Raw genomic sequence first — 21582 nt, 5'->3', positions numbered from 1 at the left:
ACTGGAAGCTGTGCTGCCATCAGAGACCTGGACAGGCTGAGAGCTGGGGGGGAGAAATGGAATGAAATAGAACAAGGGCAAGGGTAGAGTCTGGAATCTGGGCAGGAACAACCCCAGGTTCAGTGTAAGTTGGGAATGAGCTGTTGGAGCAGTGAAAAGGGAGCTGGGGGTCCTGGGGCCAGCAGGGTGAGCATGAGCCAGCACTGGGCCCTTGTGGCCAGGAAGCCAATGGGACCTGGGGTGGGTTAGAAGGGGGTGCTCAGTGGGTCAGAGAGGTTCTCCTGCCCCTCTGCTCTGCCCTGGGGAGACCACACCTGGAATATTGTGTCCAGTTGTGGCCCCTCAGCTCCAGAAGGACAGGGAACTGCTGGAGAGAGTCCAGCGCAGCCACCAAGATGCTGGAGGGAGTGGAGCATCTCCCGTGTGAGGAAAGGCTGAGGGAGCTGCGGCTCTGGAGCTGGAGAAGAGGAGACTGAGGGGGGACTCATTGCTGGGGATCAAGATGGAAAGGGGCAGTGTCAGGAGGATGGAGCCAGGCTCTTCTGGGTGACACCAGTGACAGGACAAGGGGCAATGGGTGCAAACTGGAACACAGGAGGTTCCGCTGGAAGATGAGAAGCAACTTGTTGGGGGTGAGGGTGGCAGAGCCTGGCCCAGGCTGCCCAGGGAGGTTGTGGAGTCTCCTTCTCTGCAGACATTCAAACCCCCTGGACCCCTTCCTGTGGAACCTCAGCTGGGTGTTCCTGCTCCGGGGGGATTGCACTGGATGGGCTTCCCAGGGCCCTTCAACCCCTCACATTCTGGGATCCTGTGAGTTGGCCAATATATATTTTGAAAGCTCTGGCTCACAAGCAAGCGTTGAACAGTCCTGTTGAGCAAAGAATCATCTGAGGGATGAGGCCAACTAGCGTCGCAAAACTCGTATTTATGGACCTCATTGAGACTGAAAAGAAGCAGTGGTTTGTTTTTCCCCAAAGAGAGGAAACTCACTTTAAGGGTTATTATGAAAATTGGAGCTGCACACAAAGAATTCACGCTCAGCCTCGATTTGGCAGTGTTTTCCCCATCAAAATCAGGCTCGCGGAACAATGAGCAACGTAATTATTTCCCTCTGACACGTGGGACGGAAGGATGGAGCAAACGACGTACACAACAGACCTGCAGTTTCCCTTACTCGACATTTATATAGAGCAAAACACACAGCTCCTGCAGCCGGAAAAGAACAAAGCAAACTCACATGTAATGTAACGAATTACCTGCTCTTTTTCCCCACACTAAAAGACTCATCTTGAAGCGGAACCTCCTGTGTTCCAGTTTGCACCCATTGCCCCTTGTCCTGGCACTGGTGTCACCCAGCAGAGCCTGGCTCCATCCTCCTGACACTGCCCCTTTCCATCTTGATCCCCAGCAATGAGTCCCCCCTCAGTCTCCTCTTCTCCAGCTCCAGAGCCCCAGCTCCCTCAGCCTTTCCTCACACGGGAGATGCTCCACTCCCTCCAGCATCTTGGTGGCTGCGCTGGACTCTCCCCAGCAGTTCCCTGTCCTTCTGGAGCTGAGGGGCCACAACTGGACACAATATTCCAGGTGTGGTCTCCCCAGGGCAGAGCAGAGGGGCAGGAGAACCTCTCTGACCTACTGACCACCCCCTTCTAACCCACCCCAGGTCCCATTGGCTTCCTGGCCACAAGGGCCCAGTGCTGGCTCAGCCCACAGCACCCGCTGTTCCCAGCTGGTCTCCCATCCAAGCACTGACCGGGCCCGACCCTGCTTAGCTTCCCAGATCAGAAGAGATGGGGCGTTCTCAGGGTGCTATGGCTGTATAGATTACATTATGTATATCTATATGTTCCCCAAGTATATCCTGATAGTATCTGAACTAAACCCTTTTATCAAGGGCAGAGCAGAGGGGCAGGAGAACCTCTCTGACCCACTGACCACCCCCTTCTAACCCACCCCAGGTCCCATTGGCTTCCTGGCCACAAGGGCCCAGTGCTGGCTCATGCTCACCCTGCTGGCCCCAGGACCCCCAGCTCCCTTTTCACTGCTCCAACAGCTCATTCCCAACTCACACTGGAACCTGGGGTTGTTCCTGCCCAGATTCCAGACTCTACCCTTGCCCTTGTTCTATTTCATTCCATTTCTCCCCCCCAGCTCTCAGCCTGTCCAGGTCTCTGATGGCAACACAGCTTCCAGTGTCACCCACTCCTCCCAGCTTGGTGTCACCAGCAAACTCGCTGACACTCACTCTATTCCCTCATCCAAATCATTGATGAATATATTGAATAATATCAGCCCCAGCAGCGACCCTTAAGGCACTGCGCTGGATCCAGGCCCTGTATTACTTGTATCAGCTCCAAATCTGCTCTATTACCTTCCACAGCACAAATATCCGGGGGCAGGAAGCAGCACTTGGGTGTGTTTGGCTGTATTTCGTTTCTCTTCTACTAAATGACCATCTGCCCTCTGCTGGAAGCGGCCTGAGGAGCTTTGTGTGGAGATTTTTCCGCTCAAAACCTCGTTTGCTGAAGAGACGAGGGTCTTGAGATGGAGAATTAACAGGTCCGGGTGGTGGGGGTGGATTGATGAGCACCCATGGTCCTGCATCGCTTCGTGGGGAAGACAACGGGGTCACCCAGGCGTTGCTTCTGCAAAAAGCAACCAAACGAACAAAAATACCCCAAAATCTGAACAAAAAACCCCCAAAATCTGAACAATAAACCCCCCAAAATCCAAGCAAAAAAACACCCCCAAAATCCAAGCAAAATCCCCCAAAATCCAACCCGAAAAACAAAGCAAAAGCTTTTGGAACCCTACTGGGCCTTGTTGGGCCCTTGGTTGAGTCCTATGGGGTGGGGTAGGGAAATTGGGGAGAATTAGGGAAAATGGGGGTGAAAATGGATGTAAAACTAGCGAAAATGAGTAAAAAATGGGGAGTAAGGGGGAAAGCAGAGGAAATTTGGGGGGGGAATTGAGAATTATTGGAGAAATCGGGGAAATTTGGGGGGGAAATTGAGAATGATCGGAGAAATCGGGGAAATTTGGGGGGGGAATTGAGAATAATTGGAGATATCAGGGGGAAATTTGGGGGGAACTGAGAATTATCGGAGAAATCAGGGGGAAATCTGGGGGGGAAATTGAGAATTATCGGAGAAATCGGGGGGAAATTTGGGGGGGAAATTGAGAATTATTGGAGAAATCGGGGAAATTTGGGGGGGAAATTGAGAATTATCGGAGAAATCAGGGGGAAATTTGGGGGGGAAATTGAGAATTATTGGAGAAATCGGGGAAATTTGGGGGGGAAATTGAGAATTATCGGAGAAATCAGGGGGAAATTTGGGGGGGGAAATTGAGAATTATTGGAGAAATCGGGGAAATTTGGGGGGGAAATTGAGAATTATCGGAGAAATCGGGGGAAATTTGGGGGGGAAATCGAGAATTATCGGAGAAATCGGGGAAATTTGGGGGGGAAATTGAGAATTATCGGAGAAATCAGGGGGAAATTTGGGGGGGAAGTGGGTGAAATGTAGAGGGAAATTAGGTGGTATTGAGGGGAAATGAGCAACATTTGGTGAAATAAGAAAACAGGTAATTTGGGGAAAATTAGGAAGGATTACAGGAGAAATTAGGGGAAAATTAGGGAGGATTAAAGGGAAAATCAGGGAGAATTTGGGGAATCGGGTGAAAATGGGAAATTTGAGTGGGGGGAGAGAATTGGGGAAGAAATAAGAAAATTCAGGGGGGAAATGAGAGGAAATTACGGTAAAATGAGGGGGAACAGGAAATTTGGGGAAGTACGGGGGAAACAGGAAATGGAGGGAATTGGAGGAGAAATTTGGGGGGGAAAAGGGAAAATTCAGGTAATGTGGGGGAAACTGGGGGTAAATCAGGTGAAAACCAGTGAAATTTGGGGGGAAATTTGTGGAAATCAGGGGAAAATTGAGGAAATTTGGGGAAAAATGAGGAAAATTGGGGGGATATTGGGAAAATTTGGGAAAATTCAAGTGCCCGGGTCCCCTCGGGAGGGGTTCCCGGACGCCTGGGTCCCCTCGGCTATTCTTAGGTGGGTTATGGGGCGGGGGATCTATAGGGCCAGCCCCATATATGGCCATAGGATGAAGGTGCCCCATTGACATCATGAGCTGATCGGGTGTCGGGGGGTCCCAAAAATATCCTATTGTGGGGGGAGGGGGGGGGGGAACAAAAGGGTGAGGGGAGGGGCCCGGACGCCTGGGTTCGCTTTGAAGCGGGGGGAGGGTTCCCACCTGTCCTTTGTCTGTCTGTCTGTCCCCCACCCCGGGGGGACCCAGGCGTCCGGGCATGCCTTTTGTCTTGCCTCATCCAACCCATTATAAACGAGGTGGGGGGGCTAAAGGGGGCCCCTATAGGGCTGTTAGTGGGATTCTATGGGGCTTGGAGGGTCCTATGGGGCTGGGAGAAGCTATAGATGTCCTATAGGGGCAGATATAGTTCTATGGGGCTGGGAGTGAGTCCTATGGGGCAGGGGGGATCCTACAGGGCTTGGAGTGAGTCCTGTGAGGCTGGGAGTGGGAGCTATGGGACTGGCAACCACCCTATAGATCCATAGGGGATCACTACGACTCCATGGGGCTGGGGGAGTCCTATAGGACTATGGGGCAGGGGGGGTCTGATGTGGCTGGGGGGGCCCTATGAGGCTGGGGGGGCTGTAGATCCATAGGGGTCACCGTGTCCCCATGGGGTGGCCTTGAGGTGGCACGTCCATCCCCTTCATGGTGACGCAGGTCGGGGGAAGGCGGATATAACAGGGGTGCCCCGGCCAGCGCCCGCAGACCCACGGGCAGGTGGGGCAGGGGGCACTGGGAGGGACTGGGAGGGTCTTATGGGGGGACTGGGAGGGTCTATAGGGAGACTGGGAGGCACTGGGAGGGTCTATGGGGAACTGGGAGGGACTGGGAGGATCTATAAGGAAACTGGGAGGCACTGGGAGGGGTCTATGGGGAACTGGGAGGGACTGGAGGGGAACTGGGAGGGTTCTATAGGGAAACTGGGAGGGACTGGGAGAGTCTATGGGGGAACTGGGAGGGACTGGAAGGGTCTATGGGGAAACTGGGAGGGACTGGGAGGGTCTACGGGGAAACTGGGAGGGACTGGGAGAGACTGGAAGGCTCTGTGGAAAATTGGGAGGGACTGGGAGGATCTATAAGGAAACTGGGAGGCACTGGGAGGGGTCTATGGGAAACTGGGAGGGACTGGAGTGGAACTAGGAGGGGTCTACAGGGAAACTGGGAGGGACTGGGAGAGTCTGTGGGGGAACTGGGAGGGTTTATGGGGGGACTGGGAGGGTCTACGGTGAAACTGGGAGGGACTGGGAGAGACTGGAAGGCTCTGTGGAAAATTGGGAGGGACTGGGAGGATCTATAAGGAAACTGGGAGGCACTGGGAGGGGTCTATGGGAAACTGGGAGGGACTGGAGTGGAACTAGGAGGGGTCTACAGGGAAACTGGGAGGGACTGGGAGAGTCTGCGGGGGAACTGGGAGGGTTTATGGGGGAACTGGGAGGGTCTATGTTGAAACTGGGAGGGACTGGGACGATCTCTGGTGGAACTTAGGGGGACTGGGAGGGTCTATGGGGGAACTGGAAGGGACTGGAATGAGACTGGGAGGGTCTGAGAGTGTCTATAGGGGAATGGGGAAGGACTGGGATAAGACTGGGAGGGTCTGTGGGGGAACTGGAAGGGACTGGGATGAGACTGGGAGGGTCTGAGAGTGTCTATAGGGGAATGGGGAAGGACTGGGATAAGACTGGGAGGGTCTGTGGGGGAACTGGAAGGGACTGGGTTGTGCTGGGGCAGGGGAGAAATCCTGGGGGATACTGGGGCATACTGGGTGGAACAAAGGCGGTACTGGGGAAGTACTGGTGGAGCTGTGGGGGGTGCTGGGGCATACTGGGGGGGTTGTTGTGTTCTGGACCAGGACAAGAGACTCCAAGTCAGCACTGTTCCCCCGCCGAGACCACAGAGAGAGGTGCGGCCAGGAACTGGAAGCACTGGGAGGGCACTGGGAGGGATCGGAGTAGGACTGGGAGGGACTGAGGGGTGTGTAAAGGAACTGGGGGGAACTGGGAGGGAATGGGATGAGACTGGGGTGGTCTGTGGGGGAACTGAGCTGAACTGTGGGGAGACTGGGAACGTCGGGGAGGAACTGAGAGCCCCAGGGAGGGACTTGGGATGGAGACAGGGCCAACTGGGAGGAACTGGGAGCACTGGGAAGGAACCAGACATGGTAGAACCATCAAGAAAGCACTTGGGATGGGGCCAACTGGGAAGATTGGAAGCACTGAGAAGGAATGGGGAGCACTTGAGAAGAACTGGGACCACCAAGGATGGACGTGGGATGGGTCAACCAGCAGGAACTGGGAGCATCTTGGAGGAACTGGGAGCACTGGGGAAGAACAGATGATTTGATCACCAAGAAGGGACTTGAGATGGGGTGAACTGGGAGCACTGGGGAGGAACTGGGAGCACTGGGGAGGAACATGGACCACCAGGGAGGAATGGGGATGGGGTTGGGACCACCAAAGACTTGGGGTGGGGCAACCAGGAGGTCTGAGAGCACCTTGAAGGAACTGGAGATGGTAGAACCACCATGGAGGGACTTGGGATGGGGCCAAGAGGGAGGAACTGGGAAGGTCTGAACCCCCTTGCCCCAACCAGTGCCGCCATGCCCGACGTGGAAATGGCCGAATTCGGGGAGGCCGCTCCCTACCTCCGCAAATCGGAGAAGGAGCGTGTGGCCGCCCAGACCCGCCCCTTCGACCTGAAGAAGGACATCTTCGTCCCTGATGAGAAGGAGGAGTTTGTCAAGGCCACCATCATCAGCCGTGAGGGCACCAAGGTCACCGCCCAGACGGAGCACGGCAAGGTGGGTGGGGGCCTGGCCACGTCTGCAACATCTGGACCCCAAAATAACGTCATCATCACGCACAGGACACCTAGAACCCGTCCCAGCTTCTCTAGGACACAGGAAACATCTAGAAGTTATCCCACCTTCTCCAGCACCCAAGGGACACCCAAACCCCATCCCACCTTCTCCAGCACCCAAGGGACACCCAGACGCCATCCCACCTTCTCCAGCACCCATTTGACACCCAAACCCCATCCCACCTTCTCCAGCACCCAAGGGACACCCAGACTCCATCCCACCTTCTCCAGTACCCAAGGGACACCCAAACCCCATCCCACCTTCTCCAGCACCCAAGGGACACCCAAACCCCATCCCACCTTCTCCAACACCTAAGCGACACCCAGACCCCAAACTATCTTCTCTATCACTTGAGGGACATCTAGACCTTCTTCATCACCCAAGGGACACCCAGACCTCCAGTTTCCAGCCCTACTGAAAGGGACAACTGGGGCAAATCCTTGCCCTACCCCACTACCCCATGGTATCCTCCTCACTTTGAGCAGACGGTGACAGTCAAGGAGGACCAGATCATGCAGCAGAACCCCCCGAAGTTTGACAAGATTGAGGACATGGCCATGCTGACCTTCCTCCATGAGCCTGCTGTCCTCTACAACCTCAAGGAGCGCTATGCCTCTTGGATGATCTACGTGAGTCCTATGGGAGCCTGTGAGGTTCTCCAAACCTCACCTGGAACTGGGACAAGCCTTGTCCAGACCCCTTGGGCCACCCAGACCCAAAATGTCTCTTCTCCAGACCCTCTGGGCCACCCAGAACCAAGATGTCCCATCCCCAGAGCCCTTGGGCCACCCAGATCTTGGATGTTCCATCCCTGGACCCCTTGGGGCCACCTAGACCCAAGATGCCCCATGTCCAGGGCTCTTGGGCCACCCAGAACCAGAACATCCCTTCTCCGAACCTCTTGGGCCACCCAGAACCAAGATGTCCCAACTCCAGACCCCTTGAGCCACCCACACCTGAGCTGTCCCCACCTGATGGAGTAGAACCTCATGGTTCTGACCCATCTGCCCCTTCTCTAGACCTACTCGGGGCTCTTCTGCGTGACGGTCAATCCCTACAAGTGGTTGCCTGTCTACAACTCTGAGGTGGTGGCTGCCTACCGTGGCAAAAAGCGGAGCGAAGCTCCACCCCACATCTTCTCCATCTCAGACAATGCCTACCAGAACATGCTGACAGGTAGGGACCTCCCACAGGTGTGGGTTGGGGGGTGGGAGATGATGTGGGGTGGGAGATGATGTGGGGTGGGAGATGATGTGGGGTGGGAGATGATGTGGGGTGGGAGATGATGTGGGGTGGGAGATGGGGGGATGAGCCAAGGTGGCCTTCAGATCCTCATGCTTGTCCTCCTCACCCCACCAGATCGGGAGAACCAGTCCATCCTCATCACGTGAGTGACCTTCACATCCCTAAAGGTCATATTAGCCCCACCCACACCTAAGCCCCTCCCACACAGTGCATAGCCACACCCCCTTTCCCCTGGAGACTCACCCACCAGCACAGCCAACCCGTTCTCATCACCTGGACTTGCCTGTGGAGGTCCATAGTTCATCTACTACAAGCCCCCCCCCTTCCCAGTGAGGCCCCACTCCCCAGCACCATAGCCCTGCCCCCCAGCACCCAGACCTCGCTCTCATTGGCTTCCCCCAGCGGAGAATCCGGGGCGGGGAAGACGGTGAACACCAAGAGGGTCATCCAGTACTTCGCTGTCATTGCTGCCATCGGCGACCGCGGCAAGAAGGAGACGGGGTCCCCAGGCAAGGTCAGGGCACTGAGGGGACAACACAGGGTGTGGCCACTGCTCGTCCACCTGCCTGTCCAACCATCCAGCCAACCACCCAACCAACCACCCAACCATCCAACCAGCCACGCAAACACCCACCCAACCATCCAACCAACCATGCAACCAACCACCCAACCAACCAACTAACCAACCATCCAACCAACCACCCACCCAACCATCCAACCAACCAACTAACCAACCATTCAACCAACCACGCAGCCAGCCACCCAACCATCCAACCACCCAACCAACCCCCATACCATCCAACCAACCACACAACCAGCCACCCACGGCATCAACCCACCTCTCCATCCACCAGTCCAAGCCCCCATGCAGACCTTCATGGATCTCTGTGGCCACCACATCTTCCCCTCCCCCTCCAGTCCCCACCATGACCCTCCTCCCTCATTATCCCACCCCTCCAGGGCACCCTGGAGGACCAGATCATCCAGGCCAACCCCGCCTTGGAGGCCTTCGGCAATGCCAAGACTGTCCGCAACGACAACTCCTCCCGATTTGTGAGTGAACGGGATGTGGTCTATGGGGCCAGGTCTGTGGGGCAGGGTCTAAGGGGTGATGTCTGCTGGGGGGAGGTGGCCACCTTCACTTCAAGCCACTGCTCTCCAGGGGAAGTTCATCCGGATCCATTTTGGGGCCACCGGAAAGTTGGCATCAGCCGACATCGAGACCTGTAAGTGGGCTGAGGGTCCATCAGAGAACATCTGGTCATCCATCATCCATCTGTACATCCATCTGTGTATCCTTCCATCCATCTCTCGGTGTCTCCATCTTCTCATGTCTCCATCTCCTCATCCATGTCCTCATCCATCCAACCATCCCTCCATCTCCATCTCCTCGTCTCTCCATCCCTCCATATCCATCTCTTCATGCATCTGACCCTCCATCTCCTAATCCTCAGTGTCCTCATGTCTCCATCCATGTCTTCATCTCACCCTCCATCTCCTCATCCCAACCTCTACCTGCCTTCTCTCCACCCCTCCCAGACCTCCTGGAGAAGTCCCGTGTCATCTTCCAGCTCAAGGCTGAGAGAAACTACCACATCTACTACCAGATCCTCTCCAATAAGAAGCCAGAGCTGCTGGGTGAGCCACGCCTCCACCCCACCCATGGACACCTGGCCCTGCCCTGCACCTCCCTGCCCCAACCTCATCTTCTCCTCACAGACATGATGCTGGTGACCAACAACCCCTACGACTACGCCTTCATCTCCCAAGGAGAGACTACAGTACCATCCATCGATGATGGAGAAGAGCTCCTGGCCACGGATGTGAGTTGGGGAGCCAGGGGATGGGGTTGCCTGGAGGACACCTTAACCCATATTTTTGCCCCCCACAGAGTGCTTTTGATGTCCTGGGCTTCACCCAAGAGGAGAAGAACTCCATCTACAAGCTGACAGGTGCCATCATGCACTTTGGCAACATGAAGTTCAAGCAGAAGCAACGGGAAGAGCAGGCAGAGCCGGATGGCACCGAAGGTGGGGTCCAACCAAGGTCGAGGGGGTGGGAATTGGGGTGAACCTCATGGTCCTCCAGTTTCAAGCCTTCTCCTCTGCATCCTCAGAGGCGGACAAGTCAGCCTACCTGATGGGGCTGAACTCGGCCGATCTTCTCAAGGGATTGTGCCACCCACGGGTCAAGGTGGGCAATGAGTATGTCACCAAGGGGCAGAATGTCCAGCAGGTGAGGAGGATGTCCCCAAAACCTCCTGGTTCTGGGGTGGCATGATGGCATGCCTGGCAAGGAGGATGTCAAGAGCCCTCATCTCACCAGTGGGACATCCATTTTCCAGGTGATTTACGCCGTTGGGGCCTTGGCTAAGGCTGTCTATGAGAAGATGTTCAACTGGATGGTGACCAGAATCAACAACTCACTGGAGACCAAGCAGCCGCGTCAGTACTTCATTGGCGTCTTGGACATCGCCGGCTTCGAGATCTTTGACGTGAGGCCTGGTTGACCCTGTTGCATTGACCCTTCTGGATGTTAAGTTGACCCCATTGATCCCACTGGGCATTGGGCTGACCACAGTTGGTCTCAGGTTTACCCCACTGATCCCATTGGGCATTGAGTTGACCCCATGGATGTTGAGTTGGCTTGTTGAGCTCACTGGGCATTATGTTGACCCTGTTGAGTCTCAGTTTGACCCCTTGATCCCATTGGGCATTACATTGACCCCTCTGGGTGTTGAGTTGACCCAGTTGATCACATCTGGCATAATATGGACCATAATGAATGATCAGTTGACCCTGTTTGGTGTTGAATTGACCCCATCGATCCCATTGGCTGTTCAGTTGACCCCATTGGGTGTTACCTTGACCCCATGGTCCATTCTCTCCCTCCCCAGTTCAACAGCTTTGAGCAGCTCTGCATCAACTTCACCAATGAGAAGCTGCAGCAGTTCTTCAACCACCACATGTTCGTGCTGGAGCAGGAAGAGTACAAGAAGGAAGGGATCGAGTGGGAGTTCATCGACTTTGGCATGGACCTCCAAGCCTGCATTGACCTAATCGAGAAGGTACCACCTCCCTTAGGGCCTCCTGGGGGCTGAGGGGGCTCCTGGAGTAGGATGCTCCCAGTTGGAGCTTCCCAGAGACCCCAAAGGCAACCAGTTGGGTTGTGTTTGACATCCATCCAACGAGGTGTTCTCCTCCCCAGCCCATGGGGATCATGTCCATCCTGGAAGAGGAGTGCATGTTCCCCAAGGCTACAGACATGACCTTCAAGGCCAAGCTCTTTGATAATCACTTGGGCAAGTCGGCCAACTTTGGGAAGCCACGAAACATCAAAGGGAAACCAGAAGCCCACTTTGCTGTCATTCACTATGCTGGCACGGTGGACTACAACATCATCGGGTGGCTGCAGAAGAACAAGGACCCCCTCAACGAGACGGTGGTGGGGCTCTACCAGAAATCAGCCCTCAAGCTCTTGGCCAACCTCTTCGCCAACTATGCCGGGGCTGATGCACGTAAGGGGTCACCTCCTTCCTGAGCATCTGAAGTTGTCCCCGCTCCATCCTTGACCTGTCTCATCCTTTTTTCTTCGACAGCCATGGAGAAGGGGAAAGGCTCCAAGAAGAAAGGTTCCTCCTTCCAGACAGTCTCTGCTCTGCACCGGGTGAGGGTCCAGGGGTGAACGGTGGGCCCTAGGTTGTGGTGGGGATGGACAACATGTCCCAGGGCACGTGGTAACCCTCGATGGGGCAGGTTGGAGTCTTCATTCCCTCCATCATCTCCCCCTCCATCCTCCAGGAGAACCTCAACAAGCTGATGACCAACCTGCGGTCCACCCACCCCCACTTTGTCCGCTGTATCATCCCCAATGAGACCAAGTCTCCTGGTGAGCCAATAGCCAGGGGTTAATCCAAGAGGGTAGGGCCAAACGCCGGTCCCTGGCCAATGGTAGTGGTGGGGGCCAGCACTCTGGGGCAGGTCTTGACTCACCAGCCCGCTTTCCACCCCCCAGGTGTGATGGACAATCCCTTGGTGATGCACCAACTCCGGTGCAACGGGGTGCTGGAGGGAATTCGCATCTGCCGCAAGGGCTTCCCCAACCGCATCCTCTATGGGGACTTCCGCCAGAGGTAGGGACGGAGGAGAAGTTGTGGGGAGCGGGTGGACAGCCCCACCAGGGCTGATTTTGGGGTGTCCTGTCCTCTCTGGCCACCAGGTACCGCATCCTGAACCCAGCAGCCATCCCTGAGGGGCAGTTCATCGACAGCCGCAAAGGCGCCGAGAAGCTCCTGGGGTCCCTTGACATTGATCACAACCAGTACAAGTTCGGACACACCAAGGTGAGGCCATGTGGTCTCTGTTCCTAGTGGTTCCACCATCTAGGAGGTCTTGTTGACCTCGTGGTCCCACAATCCATGAGGTCTGTGGACCTCATGCTCCCACCATCCACAAGGTCACACAGACCCCCACGGTCCCACCATCCACATGCCCACCTACCCATCTGAACTCTCTCCATCCACCCCGCCAACCCACCAAACCCCACCCCACCCCACCAGCAGCACTAACCTTCATCTCTCCTCAAAGGTCTTCTTCAAGGCTGGGCTGCTGGGGCTGCTGGAGGAGATGAGGGACGAACGCCTGGCCCGGATCATGACCCGCTTGCAGGCCCAAGTCCGCGGTTTCCTCTCCCGGCAGGAATTCAAGAAGATCCTGGAGCGTCGGTAGGTGGTGGGGTGGAGGCAGTAGTGGGTCCACATTGGGTGGAGGTCCCTGGTCACCCACATCCTGCTTTGCCCCACCCAGGGACTCGCTGCTGGTGATTCAGTGGAACATCAGGGCCTTCATGGGGGTGAAGAACTGGCCTTGGATGAAGCTCTACTTCAAGATCAAGCCCTTGTTGAAGAGTGCTGAAACAGAGAAGGAGATGCAGGTGACGAAGAGCACGGGATGAAGGTTGGGTGGGCAGATGGAGAGGTATGGGGGGAGATGGAAGAAGAGGTGAGACATATAGAGGACCCCCATGCCTTCCCCAGACCATGAAGGAGGAGTTTGGGCGGCTGAAGGAGGCCCTGGAGAAGTCAGAGGCCCGGCGGAAGGAGCTGGAGGAGAAGATGGTCTCCATGCTGCAGGAGAAGAATGACCTTCAGCTCCAAGTGCAGGCCGTGAGTGATGGAGATGCCCTAGTTCTTCCTTCCTCCTTCACCCTCCCACCTATCTTCCTCCACCCTTCCACCTATCTTCCTCCTTCCAGGAGCAGGACAACCTTGCAGATGCCGAGGAGCGCTGCGACCAGCTGATCAAGAACAAGATCCAGCTGGAGGCCAAGGTGAAGGAGCTGACAGAGCGGCTGGAGGACGAGGAAGAGATGAATGCTGAGCTGACAGCCAAGAAGAGGAAGCTGGAGGACGAGTGCTCAGAGCTCAAGAAGGACATTGATGATCTGGAGTTGTCTTTGGCCAAGGTGGAGAAGGAGAAACACGCCACCGAGAACAAGGTGAGGGCAATGAGAGGCTTTGACCCCAAGCCAAATGACTCAAGCCAGCCTGAATAGGTTTTGAGAAGACCCATGGGAGGTTGAGTTGGATTGAGAAGTCCCAAGGCTGGTTGTGTTGGGTTGCCAAGACCTGAGGTTGGTTGGGTTGTGAAGACCCAAAGCTGGCTGGATTGAGTCATGAAGACCCAAAGCTGATTTGATTGTGAAGACAAAAAACTGGGTGATTTGGGTCATGAAGACCCAAAACCAGTTGGGTTGGGTTGCCAAGACCCCAGGTTGGTTGGGTTGGGTTGCCAAGACCCCAGGTTGGTTGGGTTGGGTTGCCAAGACCAGAGGCTGGTTGGGTTCTCCTGTATGTCCTGACTTCGGCCCAGCTCAACCAAGAGAAAGAAGAACTTCCTATCTCTTGTCCTACCCCTGGGACCAAGCTGATATTTCTCCTGCAGGTCAAAAACCTCACAGAGGAGATGGCCGGGCTGGATGAGACCATCGTGAAGCTAACAAAGGAGAAGAAGACCCTGCAAGAAGCTCACCAGCAAGCACTGGATGATCTTCAGGCAGAGGAGGACAAGGTGAACACCTTGACAAAGGCCAAAGTCAAGCTGGAACAGCAAGTGGATGATGTGAGTCCCAACCTTCCCATAGCTACTCTCTTGGGGGGGCGAATGTCCTCCTGGGTTGGGTGTTTTAGGGGGCTGATCGAGGACTGTCTGCCTTGCTTGCAGCTGGAGAGCTCACTGGAACAGGAGAAGAAGATCCGGATGGACCTGGAGCGGGCCAAGAGGAAGCTGGAAGGTGACTTGAAGCTGGCTCAGGAGAACATAATGGACCTGGAGAATGACAAGCAGCAATTGGATGAGAGGCTAAAAAAGTAGGGCCCTGCCCACCTCCTCCTTCCACCTTCTCCTCCCTTACCCATAATCCCCCTCTCCACCAAGAACTCAGGAGTGTGATGGGCTGATGATTCTGCTCCCCATCCAGGAAAGACTTTGAGCTCAATGCACTCAACGCCAGAATTGAGGATGAGCAAGCGATCGCAGCGCAGCTCCAGAAGAAGCTCAAAGAGCTTCAGGTGATGTGGGGTTCAACTTGTGGGTCAATCAGGAGGAGCTGGTCTTCCCCTTTTCTTCTTCTTTTTTGAGAAGAACCTAGACCCACATCACACTCACCTGAGGTCTGGAGTTCATGGCATGTCCCCTTGATGTAGAAACTTCCTGTGATTTATCTCCTAGAAATTACTTGTTGGCTTCCAGGCAGGTTATCTTTGGGGTGGGGTGAGCTGAACCAATGGGTGTAGAGCACTCAAGGCTGGTGGGGCTGCTTGGGTTGGATCATTTTGACTCCTCAGAGAAGGTTTTATTGAGCTCTTTCATCCAAGCACCTCAAAGGGTGGGTTGAGTTGAATGTCCTCAAGCCTGATTGAGTTGAAGATCCTCAAGGTAATTTGACAGAGTGGAGAATCTTCAGAGAAGGTCAGGTGGATCTGAAGAGCTCAGATCTTGACTAAGTTGAGGAGAGCTGGATGAGCTCAAGACTGGTTGACTTGAAGGTCTCCAGTTAGTTGGGTTGAGCTGAGCTGAAGAGTCTCCAGCCAGTAGAGCTGACTTGAGTTGAAGAGTCTCCAATGAGTTAGGTTAGGTCAAGTTGAAGACTCTCCAGTTGGTTTGGTTGACTTTGGTTGAGTTGAAAAGTCTCCAGCTGGTTGGGTTGAGTTGAAGAGTCTCCAGCCTGTTGGGTTGACTCGAGCTGTGTTGAAGAATCTCCAGCTGGTTAGGCTGAGTTGAGCTGAAGAATCTCCAGCTGGCTGGGTTGAATAGATGAGTAGGGTGGAGCCAAGCTAGATGATGACATCCCTGTCCCTGGACCACAGGCGCGGATCGAGGAGCTGGAGGAGGAGCTGGAGGCAGAACGGACAGGCAGGGCCAAGGTGGAGAAGCTGCGCTCAGACCTGTCACGGGAGCTGGAGGAGATCAGTGAGCGGCTGGAGGAGGCAGGTGGAGCCACCTCGGTGCAGATCGAGCTCAACAAGAAGAGGGAGGCGGAGTTCCAGAAGATGCGGCGGGACCTGGAGGAGGCTACGCTGCAGCACGAGGCCACAGCAGCCGCGCTGCGCAAGAAGCACGCCGACAGCGTGGCTGAGCTCAGCGAACAGCTCGACAACCTGCAGCGCGTCAAGCAGAAGCTGGAGAAGGAGAAGAGTGAGCTCAAGCTGGAGCTGGATGACATTGGTTCCAACATGGAGCAGCTGATCAAGGCCAAGGTACATGGTTCTCCAACAATGATGGGACAACTTTTCCATTCCTCTCCCCACATTCCTCTTCATCTTCCTGCCCTTCCTCTCTCCAGGCCAATCTGGAGAAGATGTGCCGCACCATGGAAGACCAGATGAATGAGCACCGGACCAAATCTGAGGAGGCTCAACGCATGGTCAACGATCTCACCACCCAACGGGCCAAGCTCCAGACAGAAAACGGTGAGGTCCTTGCTATTCCCCAAGCCAATCACCTGTCCTGTACCTGGTGAGGTGGCTTTGGGCACCTCTCCAGTGAGTGATTGTCCACCCTCCCACCCCACAGGTGAGCTGTCCAGACAGCTGGAGGAGAAGGAAGCTTTCATCAACCAGCTTACACGAGGGAAACTCACCTACACCCAGCAGCTGGAGGACCTCAAGAGGCAGCTAGAAGAAGAGGCCAAGGTAGGGCTGTGTTGGGGAGGTCGGTGGGGCAGAAGGTTGAGGGTGAAAGACACCCCCAAGGTCAAGGGTGGTGTTGGTTGGGTACTGCAGGGTGCAGTGTGAGCCTGCCCTCACAATGTAGAGAAAACAAGTTGAGGGTCCTCAGGAAGTTTGGTGGTGTTGCTGAGTCTCGAGGTGGTTGGTTTGAACTGGTTGGTAGCAAGGAGGTCAGTTCAGTTGGTCTGGGAGACGTTGGGTTGGTCTAAAGAAGGGCTGGTTGACTTGAGATGATGAAGACCAGCTCTTGTTGAGTTGGAGAACAGCAAGACAGCTCAAGTTGACATGGGCCCAATGGTCCCACCTTCTCCTCACCACCTCCCAGGCCAAGAATGCACTCGCCCACGCCCTCCAGTCAGCCCGGCATGACTGTGACCTGCTGCGGGAGCAGTACGAGGAGGAGACGGAGGCCAAGGCTGAGCTCCAGCGGTCACTGTCCAAGGCTAACTCCGAGGTGGCGCAATGGAGGACCAAATATGAGACAGATGCCATCCAGCGCACCGAGGAGCTGGAGGAGGCCAAGTGAGTCTTCTCATGGATGCTGAGGTTCTCCCATGGGTGGTGGGACCTGCTAGGTCTTGCTAGTCTCCATCTTCCCTCTTTCCTCAAGCAGCCACCATCCAGAACACTCGGCTTCCTCACACTTGGTAGATCTAGAGCTCAATTTGTGGACCTAGAACCTGTGTTGAGTAACTGAGACCATCCATGACCCTTATGAGTCCTACCACTGTCTTGCTCTCAAACACCTTGATTTTGGGGATCACGAACTGATGGGATCTCCATTGGCTGATGGGTCACATGTGGGTTTCTCCCATACATCTGGTAGGAAGAAGCTGGCCCAGAGGTTGCAGGAAGCTGAGGAGGCAGTGGAGGCCGTCAATGCCAAGTGTTCCTCGTTGGAGAAGACCAAGCACCGGCTGCAGAACGAGATTGAAGACCTCATGGCAGACCTGGAGCGGTCGAATGCAGCGGCCGCTGCCCTGGATAAGAAGCAGAGGAACTTTGACAAGGTTTGGGGGACAAAGAAAGGGTGGGAGGAGAAGGGTGGGAAGGGGGTGGAGAGGGGTGGGACCCACCGATATTACTCATCAAAGATGGGCAAGAGAAGAAGCCCAGAAGAAAGGTGGACAACTGTCAAGGGCCATGTTTCAGCAGAGCTTCAGCTCCCCACAAGGAGAATGTTGGGGAGAGGAAGAGAAGGATAGAGACAGGGTGGCTCATGGTGACCAGAATCTTGGTGCTGTCCCCATAGATCTTGTCTGAGTGGAAGCAGAAGTTCGAGGAGTCGCAGACAGAGCTGGAGGCATCCCAGAAGGAGGCCAGGTCCCTCAGCACTGAGCTCTTCAAGCTGAAGAACGCCTATGAGGAGTCGCTTGACCACCTGGAGACCCTCAAGAGGGAGAACAAGAACCTCCAAGGTGAGACCATGGGCCTCCCCCTGCCCATTTCCTTGTTCTCCACCACCTTCCGTGTGGTCTGATGGGATCTCACCTGGGCAGAGGAGATCTCGGACCTCACGGAGCAGCTGGGTGCCAGCCACAAGACCATCCATGAGCTGGAGAAGGTCCGGAAGCAGTTGGATGCTGAGAAGCTGGAGCTCCAAGCTGCTCTGGAGGAGGCTGAGGTGAGCCAAGCCACATCCTCATGTATCCCCATGTTCTCCTGGTCATCTCTGGTCCTCAACGTCCTGTCTGTCCCCTCCCCAGGCCTCTCTGGAGCATGAGGAGGGGAAGATCCTGAGGGCACAGTTAGAGTTCAACCAGGTTAAGGCAGACTATGAGCGCAAGCTGGCTGAGAAGGACGAGGAGATGGAGCAGGCCAAGCGCAACCACCTGCGGGTGGTGGACTCGCTACAGACCTCGCTGGATGCTGAGACCCGGAGCCGCAACGAGGCCCTGAGGCTGAAGAAGAAGATGGAGGGCGACCTCAATGAGATGGAGATCCAGCTCAGCCATGCCAACCGGGTGGCAGCTGAGGCCCAGAAGCAAGTCAAGATGTTGCAGGGCTGCCTCAAGGTACCCATGGGACAGCTGTCCCATTAGGAGTTGAGGGGTGGCTGGTCACAGCACCCCTCAATGGCAGTTGGGTGGACATCTATCCCCTTCCCCACCATCCCCACTCATCGTCTTTCCCCCACACTGCCTTGTAGGACACCCAGTTGCAGTTGGATGACATGGTCCGGGTCAACGAGGACCTGAAGGAGAACATCGCCATTGTGGAAAGGAGGAATAACCTCCTGCAGTCAGAGCTGGAGGAGCTACGGGCGGTAGTGGAGCAGACCGAGAGGGCTCGCAAGTTGGCCGAACAGGAACTGATCGAGGCCAGCGAGAGAGTCCAGCTTCTCCACTCACAAGTGAGACCTCACGTTTCTCCAAGGAGAGAGGTCATCTCCATCCAGGGACACTCAAACCCTGGAGAAACCATGGGTGTGGTCATCTTCTGGGTGGAGTTACCAAGGATCTCCTCCATCTGGAGATCCTTGAAGTCTGCAGAAATGACAGGAGAGCTCTAAGTGCTGTGGGGTTTGAGAAGAATGGGGCAGCAGCCCCACAGACACCTCCTAAGATCCTCTCCTCCATCTCCAGAATACCAGCCTCATCAACCAGAAGAAGAAGATGGAGGTGGACATCTCTCAGCTGCAGACAGAGGTGGAAGATGCCATCCAGGAGTGCAGGAACGCTGAGGAGAAGGCCAAAAAGGCCATTACTGATGTGAGTGTTGTGGTGGGACTGGTGTCTAGGACACCTTCCACCATAGAGTGATGGAGAACATGACTTGCACCTTCTTCTCTGGTTGCTTCTCCCTGGGCCAGGCGGCCATGATGGCAGAGGAGCTGAAAAAGGAGCAGGACACCAGCGCCCACCTGGAACGGATGAAGAAGAACATGGAGCAGACCATCAAGGACCTGCAGCTGCGGTTGGACGAGGCCGAGCAGTTGGCCCTCAAGGGGGGCAAGAAGCAGCTGCAGAAGCTGGAGGCCCGCGTGAGGGAGCTGGAGAATGAGCTGGAGGCTGAGCAGAAGCGCAACGCCGAGAGCGTCAAGGGCCTGCGCAAGTCTGAGCGGCGCGTCAAGGAGCTCAGCTACCAGGTGGGGTGTGTGGGGTGGCCCAGAAGGTCACCTGATGGCCCTGTGATCTAGAACATGGTTGACCCAGTGGTCACGGGTGAGCTAAACCATTCACGTCGTCCATGTCAGGTGCCATATTGTGACCTAGAACATAGTTAATCCAATGGCCAGAAGGACATGGGTGACCTAGACCACCGTCTCGATGTCTCATGCCATAGCATGACCTAGAATGATCATGTGCCACCCAGGCCACCTCCTGCTGTCCCAGCATCCACAGGGTCTTTGCATGATCCAGAACCTCACATGGGACATCAGCAGGCCAAGAAGCCATCTTCACCCTGGGGGAAACCCCACCTTCTGCCCCAAAACCGCGGTGACCTATAGATCTAGAGGGATCCCAGTCCTCCAAGAACATCGCTAATTGTCTCCTGGCCCTAATTGCTCTCATGGTGACCCAAAGCACAGATCGGTCCAGGTCTTGACCTACCTGTCTCACCTCACAGGCGGAGGAGGACCGCAAGAACCTAGTCCGGCTCCAGGACCTGGTGGACAAGCTCCAGTTGAAGGTCAAGGCCTACAAGCGGCAGGCGGAGGAGGCGGTGAGTGATGAGAGACAGCCGTGGCGCTGGATGGGCGGTGGGATGGATGAAAGAGAAGAAGGCTGAGTGGATGGTTGGATGGACAGAAGGTTGGATGGATGGTTGAGTAGATGGAAGGTTGCTTAGATGGTAAAGTGGATGGATGGATGATGGATGGATGATGGATGGATGATGGATGGATGATGGATGGATGATGGATGGATGATGGATGGATGATGGATGGATGATGGATGGATGATGGATGGATGATGGATGGATGATGGATGGATAGATGGATGGATAGATGGATGGATAGATGGATGGATAGATGGATGGATAGATGGATGGATAGATGGATGGATAGATGGATGGATAGATGGATGGATAGATGGATGGATAGATGGATGGATGATGGGTGGATGGATGGGTGGATGGATGATGGATGGATGGATGGATGGAAGGAAGGTGGGGTGGATAGTTGGGACAGCTGGACTGGGGACAGCCCCACTGACCCCCCGTCCCCCCACCCCCAGGAGGAACAGGCCAACACCAACCTGGCCAAGTTCCGCAAGGCTCAGCACGAACTGGACGAGGCGGAGGAACGTGCCGACATGGCTGAGTCCCAGGTCAACAAGCTGCGGGCCAAGAGTCGCGACATGGGGGCCAAGGTGAGACCTCCCCACGGCTTCCCCCATGGCCACCCCATGGCTGCCCCACAACCACTCCCTCACCTCCCCATCTTCTCTTTCTCCACCAGAAGGGACTCAATGAGGAGTGAAGCTCCGGACCTTCAACCACCCCGTTGCCTTGGAACCCCAGCCCTCTGTCCCTGCCCCCCAACCTTGGTGGGCCAATAAAAACCTCAAGCAGCAGCAGTTTGTGTGGCGCTATGGGGCTCTATGGAGATGTATGGGCAGAAGAGGGGATCTGTGGGGCAAAGAAGGGAATCTATGGGGCAGACAGGCAACCTATGGGGCAGAGGAAGGGATCTATGGCACAGATGAGGGTTCTATGGTGCAAAGAAGGGGATCTATGCGCCAGAGGGGTGCCTATGAGTAGAGGGGGGATCTATGGGGCTCTATAGGGATGTATGGGCAGAAGAGGGGATCTATGGGGCAAAGAAGAGGATCTATGGGGCAGAGGGGGACCTGTGGGATGCACAGGGGATCTATGGCACAGAGGAGGGGATCTATGGGGCACAATGTAGGGGTGGAGACCTGGCTCGCCATCCCCCACCTCCCACAGGAATGTGTCACCTCGTGGGGACACTTGTCACCTCCCCAACAACAAAGTGGACACCGTGTTCTGGGACAGCCGCCAGACCACCCCTTCTGCTTCCCTGGCCCCCAACCAGCCCCACGGCGCCTTGTTGGGTGGGATGCACTGATGTCCCCACACACACAGAACCATGGAACAGTTTGGGTTGAAGGGACCTTCCCAGTGCCCCCCCTGCCATGAGCAGGGACATCTTCACCAGCTCAGGTTGCTCAGAGCCCCGTCCAGAA

General features: G+C 55.6%; 1 protein-coding gene and 1 pseudogene across 1 annotated transcript; one reads left to right on the top strand and one right to left on the bottom strand.

The window, feature by feature from the left end:
- Positions 1–1704: 1704 nt before the first annotated feature.
- LOC136113037 (5S ribosomal RNA) lies at positions 1705–1823 on the bottom strand (annotated as a pseudogene).
- Positions 1824–5952: 4129 nt separating this feature from the next.
- On the top strand, positions 5953–20949 carry LOC136112705 (myosin-7). Its single transcript, XM_071800337.1, has 40 exons — positions 5953–6003; positions 6693–6900; positions 7446–7589; positions 7980–8136; positions 8320–8347; positions 8608–8719; positions 9166–9258; positions 9368–9431; positions 9745–9843; positions 9925–10028; positions 10097–10235; positions 10322–10440; positions 10550–10699; positions 11102–11272; positions 11413–11722; positions 11804–11871; positions 12006–12093; positions 12220–12337; positions 12424–12547; positions 12792–12928; positions 13011–13137; positions 13241–13369; positions 13459–13701; positions 14148–14324; positions 14427–14572; positions 14683–14773; positions 15572–15961; positions 16048–16179; positions 16283–16396; positions 16758–16954; positions 17259–17442; positions 17685–17850; positions 17932–18056; positions 18139–18447; positions 18582–18785; positions 19018–19143; positions 19245–19520; positions 20003–20098; positions 20611–20745; positions 20835–20949. Exons 2-40 carry the CDS (start codon positions 6700–6702, stop codon positions 20853–20855), a joined length of 5814 nt encoding a protein of 1937 aa, XP_071656438.1. The 5' UTR covers positions 5953–6003; positions 6693–6699; the 3' UTR covers positions 20856–20949.
- The last annotated feature ends 633 nt before the right edge of the window (positions 20950–21582 follow it).

This window comes from Patagioenas fasciata, chromosome 30, assembly GCF_037038585.1.
Source record: "Patagioenas fasciata isolate bPatFas1 chromosome 30, bPatFas1.hap1, whole genome shotgun sequence".
NCBI lineage: Eukaryota > Metazoa > Chordata > Aves > Columbiformes > Columbidae > Patagioenas > Patagioenas fasciata.
This window is presented reverse-complemented; position numbering and strand designations above follow the sequence as displayed.

Excerpts from the sequence above, each read along its gene's own strand:
- LOC136112705 (XM_071800337.1), top strand. The coding sequence starts at position 6,700 with ATGCCCGACGTGGAAATGGCCGAATTCGGGGAGGCCGCTCCCTACCTC. Across the intron at positions 12,094-12,219 it reads CAATGAGACCAAGTCTCCTG|GTGTGATGGACAATCCCTTG; the intron begins GTGAGCCAATAG and ends TCCACCCCCCAG. Across the intron at positions 13,702-14,147 it reads AACACGCCACCGAGAACAAG|GTCAAAAACCTCACAGAGGA; the intron begins GTGAGGGCAATG and ends TTTCTCCTGCAG.